We start from the raw sequence: 11,513 nt of genomic DNA on the forward strand, positions 1-11,513 counted from the left end.
CACTGGCTTGTATGGTCTCGTGCCTGCACCCAGTGTTTTAAATACAGCTTATTTTGCAAGTTTCCTTTCCTGAATGGTACATTTTTTAAGATGCCTGTCAGCAGCCTTGCTGTTCTTAACATAAATAGACAAATCATATGAACTATGATACAGATTTGGAAGCTATAAGAAGTTATATTTCAAAGTTAGATTTATTACAGCTATTCATTAGTGAACAGATTCTAAGTTGTGAATTCCAATCCTGTTTTATGTATTTTATGTTTGTTTTTTAATGTATGTTGGATACATTTAAATTATCTAGTTTAAGGTTTTCACAGCTGGAATATTGCAGAATTTGCTTAAAGGGACACATTTTTCCACTGACATTTATAAACCTTTATCAGTAACCATTTAGAGTTAACATTCTTCCAACATGTTTTAACTGCTGTCCTGTTTGTGATGATTGTCCCCTCACTAATTGACTAACACAGTACACCAGCTGCATTGTTCTGCTATTTTCTTCTACAGTTGTTCTCTTCAGGAGACAATCAATCCCTTTATTAGACAAATCTTTTTTAACTCATATCCTTTTTCACCTGACTTCTTCCGCTGGTGTATACATGTCTGTTTACCTTAGCTATTTTATATACAGCATAGCACTCCGGATGTTGAACTTCCAGAAAATACTTGTAGCTTTCACTTTCCTCTCTTCGTAAAAACTGCTTTTGGTGTTTGGAACAGGCATCATTTTATTCTTTCCTATCCCTGACTTCTTCTGTTTTCTCATGCTTCCTGTGCAATGTACTTCTATCTCCCTCTACCTCGCTCCCACCCAACCAAATTTGTTCGAAGTGTAAGTGAATATCACAATACGATTGGCTAAACATTCACTAGTTATGTTTCAGCCTTTGCTGCCAATATCTCTTGCTGGAGAATTTCACCTTCCTACACACACCCTACTGTATTAGTTTTATGAGATCATGATTACCTCAGGACAGTAGCAGTATGAATATTGGAATTAACTCACTAGCTCCTACACATTCATCATTAATTTTACATGCTAATGCAAAAATGCACAGTTTCAGTAAAATATAGTTAATTTATTCTTTCTGTCAGTTATCTAGGCTTGAATAAGTGCTATATGATTACCAAAATGTGTAAACTTTCAGTGACTGCCATTACTTGAAACAACTTCGCTCATCCAACAAACTACTAATTAAAACAACCAAACCCAATAACTCTGCAGGTGACTGCCTCTTTTCCAACTCTGTTGGAAGAATGTGGAACAAACTACCCTCTGAAATCCTATCTTTGTCTTCTCTCCCACTTTTTAAAAGACAATTGAAACTTCATCTCTATAAACACTGGCTATGCTCCTGTAACAACCAAGACTAATCGAGTCTTCCTCTCTCTCTTCTTGTGCTCCTTAAACCCTTGATATAACTGCACTAAAGTAACATCTACAAAGATATATGTGACCTGTTACATACTGTATGACTTTTTACAGAACATTTGTCTACTTTGCTTTTTATTTTTGCTCTGATTATATTGTATGTTTTCTGTATTAACTTGCTCTCTCACCTAACACTGTATTACCTACCTCTGTTTAAAATTATCATAACTACTGGAGCTTTTCTCCCCGGGCCTCTACTGAAAATGGACATATATCCAGCTAGACTAGCCCAGTCAACAAATGTAAAATAAAATAAAATAAAATAAATAAATACTTAGTACACAAAGGATCACCATCAACTTCCTAACCTGAAAGTGAGGCACCATATACTGTTTGATATAACAATGTGCCTGTCTGATGCATGAAGTCTAAGCTTGTCAATACATGCAAATAATCATTAAAACTTGACACTGCAATATATTTCTTTTGTGTTTTTAGGTGCAGTTGCTATCTGAAAGAACCATTGCTATGAGAAGCAAGATCTCCAAAATGGTGGTAGTGATTGTCTTGCTCTTCACAATTTGTTGGGGTCCTATACAGCTTTTTACTCTGTTCCAGGGGTTTTATCCAGGATACCAAGCTAACTACACAACTTACAAGATTAAGACATGGGCCAATTGCATGTCCTATGCGAACTCCTCCATCAACCCCATAATTTATGGTTTTATGGGTGCAAGCTTTCGCAAGTCTTTCAGGAAAGCCTTCCCTATAATATTTCGACGTAAGGTGAGGGACAGCAGCGTCACCTCTGGCACTGTAAATGCTGAGATGAAGTTTGTTGCTGGGGAATCAAGCCAAAATGAGACAAAATGAACAAACGATGGAAGTGTTCTGCTACATGTATGACATATACCACATAACCATTGTTGTTTTAAATGTGTTTTTTCACTAAATGACTGCAATACATGTCATAAAAAAAGACTGGAGTAACTGAAATTGATTTTATGATTAAGTAGTAATGCATGAGCACTGACAAAGTACTCAATGCTCAGTTTTAATGATTGGCTGACTGCAATAGAAATTTGAAGCACAATTACTGAAACTAGAAGGGCTTCCTGTAGTTAGACTATATGTGAAGTCATTGTTTATACAGTGATGTCAGAGAAGACATTCTAAAAGCACATGTAAAGTGCATAAATGTGTTGTAGTAAAAAATGTAATAATATACATGTTCTTGTAATTGTCAAGTGTTTATTCCACTTCATGGTTTTTAATTTTGGGCTTCACTGATGATATGGCTACATGTATTAAATTGCACAAATGTGATGAACTCCTAGAAGACAGCATAATTTTATTTTGTCCATAAATATAAGAACATAAATAAATTGGTATCATAACATTTATTTTATTTTCATATGTTAACAGGGTAAAATTTTGATCCAGATGGACTAGCTCTAGGTACTGCTAATGAGAGTACAAAAGATACAATTCTGAAGGCATATAATGAGCAAGTATACTTATTATTATTTTATTTAAAAACAAATGTTTCCATAGAGAAAATATTCATAAAATCTATGAAGAACACATATGTAATCCTTTTCTGATTAAATGAGTATGGAAATGTATCTTACTTTGCTTTTCTTTGCTATAGTAATATACCTGTAGAACTATAGATATGTATATTGGTTCATGGGTTCATACTAGGCTGTTGATCAGGTAGGTTCACAGGTTCATAGGTTCATACTAGGCTATCTGCCCTAGGGCATTTATAAGCCTAGCCAGAGTGTGTTTGGCTTTCGCCACCCATTTTAAATTAATTTTGCTATGCCCATTTTCGAGGTTAGTATACTGTGCCTCTGTCTAACAGTGACACAGAAGTGATACCCGGGGTAAACCTACGATCTCCCATCCACTCATCAAGATTCCTCTTGAAGAGAGTCAATGAGGGACTCTGCCTAACCTGGACTGGGATTTTATTCCAGAGTGAAGGGAGCCTCTGGGTTATGAATCTGTCCCTCCAGCATGTCCTATTTATTTCAGGGCTGAGGTTCAAGTCTCTCGAGCGTATAACTCGATGGGATTTGGATTTTCTGAGGTGCAGCATATCCATTAATTCTGGGTTGGACATGGCTTTATACATCAGGCACAGATCACCTCTGAGCAGGCGGTATGCCACTGAGTAGAGCTGGAGTTTCTTTAACCGGGCAGCATATGGCATCTGTTTGAGCCCTTTGATCCTCTTGGTGAGGTACTTTTGGGGTCTTTCCAGTTGCTGCACGTGTCTGGTAAGGTACATCCCAAAAGGGGCATTGTACTCAATTATGGGCCTGATGAGGGATGAATAAAGAGGCACGATGACCTCCCCTGCTCTAGATGTGAATCCCTTCATGATAAGGTGGGCTATATAAAATGTTTTTCTAACCACTTTGGCCATGTGGTTGTCAAATGAGAGATTGCTATCAACTTGGGTCCCCAGGTCCCTAATTACTTCTTCTGTACTTAATGGATTACCACCTATGTGGTAATTTGTGGGCACTTTGTTTTTGCCAAAGGGGTTGACTATACACCTTTTGGCATTTAGCTTCAGGCCATGGCTCTGGCACTAGTTGTCTGTTTCTATGAGGCCCTTTTGGAGGATGCTTGTGTTGGCTGGAGAGTCGATTATGGCACCCAGTTTGCAGTCATCTGCGAACTTGGTCAGCCACAGTCCTTCCATGTTGGCCTGTACCTCCGAGAAATATATACCGAACAAGAGAGGTCCCAGGGCTGAGCCTTGTGGGATGCCACTTGTAACTGGTTTGGAGTCTGACATGGCTCCAGCAATTCTAACCATGTGGGTTCTGTCCTTGAGCCAGTTTGCAACCCATCTAGTGACATAGGGGTTTATATTTAAGCTGGTGAGCTTATCTATAATGCCCGAGTGGGGTATTGTATCGAAGGCTTTTGCGAGGTCCAGGTAGGCTGTGTGGACCACCTTCCTCTCATCAATGGCCTTGGTGACTGTTTCAAAGAAATCGACCAGGTTTAAGAGGCAGGATCTGCCCTTAACAAAGCCAAACTGGGTAGGATCCAGTGTCTCTAGGTCCCCAATATCTTTATTTATGAGGTCCATGATGATCCTTTCCATAGCTTTGCAGACCAAGCTAGTCAGGCTTATGGGGCGATTGTTTCCAGGATCCGTTGAGACACCACCTTTGTGGAGAGGGACCACTGTTGCTGTACACCACTCTTTAAGTACATATCCTGTACTAAGGCTGGGATTGAACAGTAGTTTTATGTTTGGGTTTAGCTCTTCTTAGAGTTCATGTAGGACGCAGCCCGGGACACCGTCTGGTCCAATTGATGCTGTGTTTTATGCTTTGGAGAGGGCGGCTCTTACCTGAGCATCTGAGATGTCAAGGGGGCAGCACTCTGCTGGGATAGATATTTGCCCTTTTGGTGGGGAGGGAGGGGAGAAGTTTGCGCTGAACCTGTCAGCTAGGATGTTGGCAATGTCTGTGGGTTTGTTGTATTTTTTGTCATTTTGGACTAATTCTGAGCAAATCTGGGAATTCCCACCCAGGTTCCTAACATAACTAAAGAAAGTCTTGTGATTATTCTTAGTGTCCTGTGCAATTTTTCTCTTGAAGCTAGCCTTAGATGATTTTATGAATGCCCGTAGTTTTTTGCTAATACTGATCAGAGATGCCTTCCCTTTTTGGGATTTTGCTCTATCATGTAGTAGCTTCCTCCTTCTATTGTATAGTTTGTTTATAGCTAGGGTCCACCAGACAGGACGTCTGCCTTTGGAGGATTGGGTCTTGGTTTTATTTGGGATTGCATGATCCATGCATTCCTGAAGGTGTTCATAGAATGTGTTTATAAAGGATTCTGCAGTCTGGGCGGTATTTTCCACAGGCCCGGGGGCTTTGAAGGATTCCACCTCGGTTTTGAGGAGTGTGAAATTTGCTTTAGAGAAGTTTTTCACTGTGGTTTTCTGGGCAGGGGGTGGGGTCGGGATGTGAATATCCAGTGAGATTAGTTTATGGTCAGATCTTACCAGTGAGGGATACACTTCTGGTCTGGAGCATAGAGTCCCCATGTTGGTGATGATCAGGTTCAGTATATTTTCCCCTCTTGTGGGAGCGGTAACAAGTTGTTACATAGCATTTGAGTTTATAAAGTCTAGGAACCTTTGAGCTAGGGTGCTGGAGCTAGAGAAATGCTCCCAGTCTATGTTTGGGTAGTTGAAGTCACCCAATATAATGGTGTTTGGAGAGATCTTCATATTTTCCAGTGTTCTCAGGAAGGCTGAGTGGGGTTCCTGGGTTTGGGAGGGTGGTCTGTAGCAGGCTATCAACTGGAAGGCAGTTTTACCCACTGTTAGTTGCACATGGATTGTCTCTGATGCTTCGTGCTGTGCCACCAACCTGGAGGTGTGGGTATCTTTGACGAATATTGATACTCCCCCTCCTTTTGTGGCTCGGCCCAAGTTTTGGGGCTGAAAAGCATGGTATGAGGTATAACCTGGTAGTGCTGGGGTGCTCTCGGGAGCCTTGAACCAGGTTTCTGTTACTGCACAGATATCGATGTTCTCCATGCTAAGGAGAGTTTTGATTGCATGCATCTTGAGGTTTAGACTTCTGGCGTTGAGTAGCATTACTCTTAGTTTCTTATCCCTTGTGATACCTATGGAGGTGGGTTTGTCTTTTGAGCCTTGCCTAAAAAAGGCTCTATGGGGTAGCAAGAGCCTTTGCCAATATCCAAATGCCCAATGGTGACAGGTGCAAGCCGTCCCTAGCGAAGCATCATGGATTGTCGAGCATGTCATCCCAGGCTGAGGGGCATTGGATCCCCTTTGAATGACACCAATACTTAAGCCAATTGTTGAAATTGATCATCTTGTCTTCATATTGTGGCATCATTCTTGGTGAGGGTAAGATGCTACTCAAGGTCAGGGTCATACCGGCCTGGGCTACATGCTCAGAGAGCTCCTCTATGTCTCTTTTCATGTAGTCCAGGGAGGTACGTCTCAGGTCATTCACACCAGCATGGACAATGATTGAGTCATATTTGTACTTGCCTTGGAGTGACCTGAGTGCCTGTGTTATGTGGCGGATCCTAGTGCCCAACAGGCAGCTCACCGTGAACTTCTCCTTGTTCAGCCTGGTGAGCGGGACGTCAGTGTGCCTAACGATAGAGTCACCTATTGCAAGTGTATCAGGTGTGTTGTTTAGCCTTAAGGGCTGTGACTGTTTGGCACACTGGCTTTGTGAGCTATGTGTTGCACGTGTTTTGTTTTGGGGTAGTGGTTGCTTAGGTGTCTGCTTTGGAGGTCTCTGCTTCTTAGGCAGATTTTTATTTAGAGCCTCCAAGTATGTTTTTGTGTGTTTATGTGTTTGGTTTGCTGTCGTGGTAGGTCTATGTGAGACTGGAATTGTAGTGAGTGTGGTTTCCTTCTCCTCCTGACTGGTTACGCCAGTACTGAGTTGAGAGAGCTTAGCCTCCAGTTTGGCTATATGGTTGCATCTCTCACATGTGTTGGAATTTGTTGGGAGGAGGAGAGGGTTGTCTGTGTACATGAGGCAGTTGTAACATTGCCTCAAGATTCCCAGATTCACCAGCTGGACCGGAGAGGAGAATGACAACTGACCTTTGGACATGCTAGAATAGTATTGGGAATTCCTTTATAATTGAAAAAAAGGGCCAATGGGGAACAAGGTACTCAAGGGGAGTTTGTGAGGGTGTACTGCTTTTATTTTTTTAGTGCTGATTTATATAATTGCTTTAGTGAGCAAGTGCCAGGTAACTTAATGCAATGTGTTACAGATAACGTAAATGTAAAAATGACAAACAGTAGCTTTCTTTCAAGTGAAACAAGGAAACAAGTACAGTAAGCAATGCAGATATCACTAGGGATCCACAGAAGCGCTGAAAAGCCGTGTTTTAGGTGGAATTAGCATTTCAGGGAAATAACAAGCAAACAACAAGGATACAAACAAAGCTAGATTCAGCAGGCCTGGATCTAGTCTATGCTACAGCAAACAAGGTGTACCAATTTCAGTAAGAAACAGTTCAAATATGCAGGCACTATAAGCCTTTAACTAGAAATTCCCAGCTCAGAAGGGCAGAGTCCAGCCTCCCCTCCCACAAGAGTGCAGACCACGAACCTTCTTAATGTAAAATAACTGGCCTGAAGCCCAAGTGCTTAAACCAGAACTAATACACTTTTAGAATAACAGACACTGAGCCTTCAATCAGCAGTTCCCAACTTAGAAGGATGTAAGCTACCTGTCCTGCCACCACAGTGCAGGCCACAAACCTTCCTAATGTAAAACAACTGGTCTGAAGCCCAAGTGCTTAATCCAAAAGACTTAGAATGATAGCTACACTTGAATCAAGTTACTACCAAGCAATAATAAATACAATTGAATACTTTAAAGAATGCCTGGATTAGTGCTCAAGTTATGCAAACAAAGCTAGATTCAGCAGGCCTGGATCTAGTCTATGCTACAGCAAACAAGGTGTACCAATTTCAGTAAGAAGCAGTTCAAATACGCAGGCACTATAAGCCTTTAACCAGAAATTCCCAGCTCAGAAGGGCAGAGTCCAGCCTCTCCTCCCACAAGAGTGCAGACCACAAACCCCCTTAATGTAAAATAACTGGCCTGAAGCCCAAGTGCTTAAACCAGAATTAATACACTTTTAGAATAACAGACACTGAGCCCTCAATCAGCAGTTCCCAACTTAGAAGGATGTAAGCTACCTGTTCTGCCACTACTGTGCAGACCACAAACCTTCCTAATGTAAAACAACTGGTCTGAAGCCCAAAGCCTAACCTCAAGATCCTACTTTGTCAGTAACCAATTACACAAATGATTACAAACTAATTTTGTTCACCTTCATTGAGGGTTGAGGGGCCAGACTGGGGAATATCCTTTTTTTTTTTTTTGTCAGGATTGTGCTTATAGAGGGTCGGTTAGCTACCTTGCTTCTTTGAGAGAGATATGTGTCTTATCAACAGGACCTGTTTATGCTGTGGAGGAACTTTATTTCCCTTGAGTAGGTGTTTAGTGTGTTTATCAGTGCTTATTAGTTAGTATTAATTTTTATTTTCTATCAAAGACAATTTGATGAAAAGAACATAAAGATGCAGTTCAGTTTTCTGGCTAAACATTCTCATTCCCACAATGCAGTGTCTGCCCTAAAAACATAAACTGTCATGCTCTACCCTGTCATTCAGGATGTTCTTTGCTTTAACTTAGAATGGCAGTAATCAGCACTAACTCTTACTCTGAGATGCACTAAGCAAAGTGTTTGAAACTTTCTTCCAGTAACACTTAATTGTTTGTGCCATTTGCAATTTTAGAACATGCTATAGTAAGATGTTTCTGCTTTAAATATAAAACAGTCATTAAATTACATTTTTAAGAAGCAGAAATTTGATACAGGAGCGCCTCTTCATTTGATATATTTCAACTCTGATACCAGGTTTCTTCACTCAGAGAATACTTTTTTTAAAACAAAAGCTGTGCATTTTCAAACATTCAGTGGACTTACAGCCCAAATGGGATGGAGACAAGCAGCACTGAATGATGGTACTCAGTAAAGGAATTGTGAATCCCAAGAAAGAGACATTATAGATTCATGGTCATATGGGAGGAAATAATCACAGGGCTACAATCATCTTGTTATGTAGGCTTTTCCTAGGCAAAAAATCTTAAATTTCAATGGTTAAAATGATCTAAGATCTAGGAAGATAAATTAATACAGGAAATATTTTGAGTGTTCATCCAACCCCAACATGTTGTACACTGATGAAACTGAATAGCATAGAAATGCCACAGAAGGGAAGAAACAACAATGCTATGCATGTTCATGTGTGTTGTGTGTGTGTGTGTGTGTGTGTGTGTGTGTGTGTGTGTGTGTGTGTGTGTGTGTGTGTGTGTGTGTCTGCATGAGGAATCATAAAATTTATCTGAGGGGTTAGAGTGATTTACCTATGAGCTTACGATGACCACTTTCAGCTCACCATTTATCGCAAATTACATACCAAAAAGGGTGAGCCAAAAACATAAAAAAACACAACAAATCTTTTTTGCAAGAGGGGAAAAGCTCCCCTGCATACCAACTCCACTGCTGCACTACAGTGAAGAAAAGAGGAAAAACCCAGAAAGTGCACTGCCAGCTCAAGCAGTACAAACTCACCGTGACATTAAATTTGTGCATCTCATCTGCTTGGGAACTAGTGTAACAAAAACATATCACTTAGCTGTCCAGAGCTACCTGGTTTGCTGAAAGTAATAGCTGGAAGGGGTTATACCATTATTTACAGAATAACAGTTTAAAGACATAGGAAAATAAGCAGATGACTAGCCTAGAATGTATTAGTCTCCACACTGACCTTATTTAATATGTGTAGGGCTCAAAGGAGCTCTTTTCCTCCCTCACACAAGCAAATGTGCAACACAGTGGTACCAAAAGCAGTTAAAGATCCCACCTGTGTATACCCATGCTAGAGGCGTATATCCATTCTAAGCATGGGCTATAAGCTTTACATGCACATGTGGTAGTGAGACTACAGTTTGTGATATCCTTAAGAAATAACCCATGACTGTGTGTGGGTAATGATGGATTTACCCATGGTTGGTGTGGTTTGATCACAAGGGCAATGCCTGACTGCTCAAATAAAGCCAATCATGGGTAAATCCAGCATCACCCACACTCAGGAATGGTTATTGCTGTTATACAGTGACATTATTTAAGAAAGTAATTGCTTACATTTCTCTGGTTAATTGCCTTTAATAATCTAGAAGAAGTGAAACCCTATGCTTCCGATAGCTGTGTCATTAATAAATTACAACTAACAGAAATTGAGTCAACATATTACGAGCATCCATAATCACTCCAGTATCATTCCATAACCTCAGAATATGTGTGCATATCCTCCATAAATGGTGAAGCATGTAACAGTGCATTTCCACCCTCTTCCTGATAACATCTTGCACTCATATTTCATATTTCCCATCCATTGTCTGGAACAGCCTTTCATTTTTTTCATAAACACTACCAATCCAGTTTACTGAAAACATATGTGTTAAAAATGTTGTAATATGACTTTTAGTGAGTTTTGCAAGTTTAATACATTTGGAAAGTAAATGAAAATGTATTTGAATGAAATGTTGTGGTTTCAGGATTGTAGATTCTAAGTAAAACTTTTCATTTTCTTGCTTTACTTTTCTATTACAGGATTGTTACAGTGGCTCCGGTATTTGAACTCAGTTAGCCCCTTTGTTCTCCAGGCAGAAAGGTGGGCATCCTTGGGTTAGACCAGAGTCTTGCAGTCAGTAGTCATTCCTGCTTAGTTAGCCAAGTTGGCCTTTTTGTTCTTCAACAGCAAGGGTGGGATGGTAGAGAGCAGGTCAGCTTTTGATCCTATGGAGTATCTTGTCTATCTTGTCTATACGCTAGTAGAGCAGCTTAGCTCCCTCATTGTGTTCTTTGATCACTGCTGCATGCTGTCTGCCACTGGGAGTGTGCCTCCACATGCTCAGTCAGTGATGTGGATGTGCACAGTTGCAGCTCCTGATCATATGGTCTTGTTCCACAGGATCAATATCTAGTGTTCCCACTAGGTGTCACCCAAGTGGTGAGCCAGAACTGCCTGCCTTCCTTCTCCTGGATGGGTGAGTCATCAGCAGCTACTCACTCTCATCTGCCCTGGCAAGTTCCATGAAGAGCTCGAGCCAGTAATCAAACTCATGTCACCTAGGTCACACACAGGATTTTATTAATTTATGCCACCAGAGCTAAATTATTACGTTAGTACCTCAACACACTTCATGACGGCGCAGTGGTGCAGTGGTAGCATTGATGGCACAGTGGTGCAGCAGTAGCATTGTCACCTCACAGCAAGAGGTTCTCCGGTTCGATTCTCAGCTAGTGTGCTTTCTGTGTGGAGTCTGCATGTCCTTCCTGTGTTTGTGTGAGTTTCCTCCAGGTGCACCAGTTTCCTCCCACATTAGAAAGACATGCATCTGGAGTGTTTCTCTCCGGGCCTCTGCTGAAAATTGGCTTCATTCCAAGTCGGATTTTCCCAGTTAACAAATGTTAAATAAAAAATAAATTATTTTTCTGCATTATCCTCCATTAATCAGTTCTA

At 40.8% G+C, this 11,513-nt stretch overlaps 1 protein-coding gene across 1 annotated transcript in view; it reads left to right on the plus strand.

Annotated features, from left to right (window-relative positions):
* LOC122813192 (G-protein coupled receptor 54-like) overlaps positions 1-2,702 on the plus strand; it is a 709,644-nt gene extending 706,942 nt beyond the window's left edge. Inside the window, exon 5 of the mRNA XM_044085368.1 lies at positions 1,871-2,702. Coding sequence (XP_043941303.1) covers positions 1,871-2,245 — 375 coding nt within the window. The 3' untranslated portion in view covers positions 2,246-2,702. The remainder of the gene's footprint in view (positions 1-1,870) is intronic.
* Positions 2,703-11,513: the final 8,811 nt, after the last annotated feature.

Source organism: Protopterus annectens, chromosome 10.part0, assembly GCF_019279795.1.
Source record: "Protopterus annectens isolate FY-2018-M chromosome 10.part0, PAN1.0, whole genome shotgun sequence".
In the NCBI taxonomy this organism is placed as follows: Eukaryota; Metazoa; Chordata; order Ceratodontiformes; family Protopteridae; genus Protopterus; species Protopterus annectens.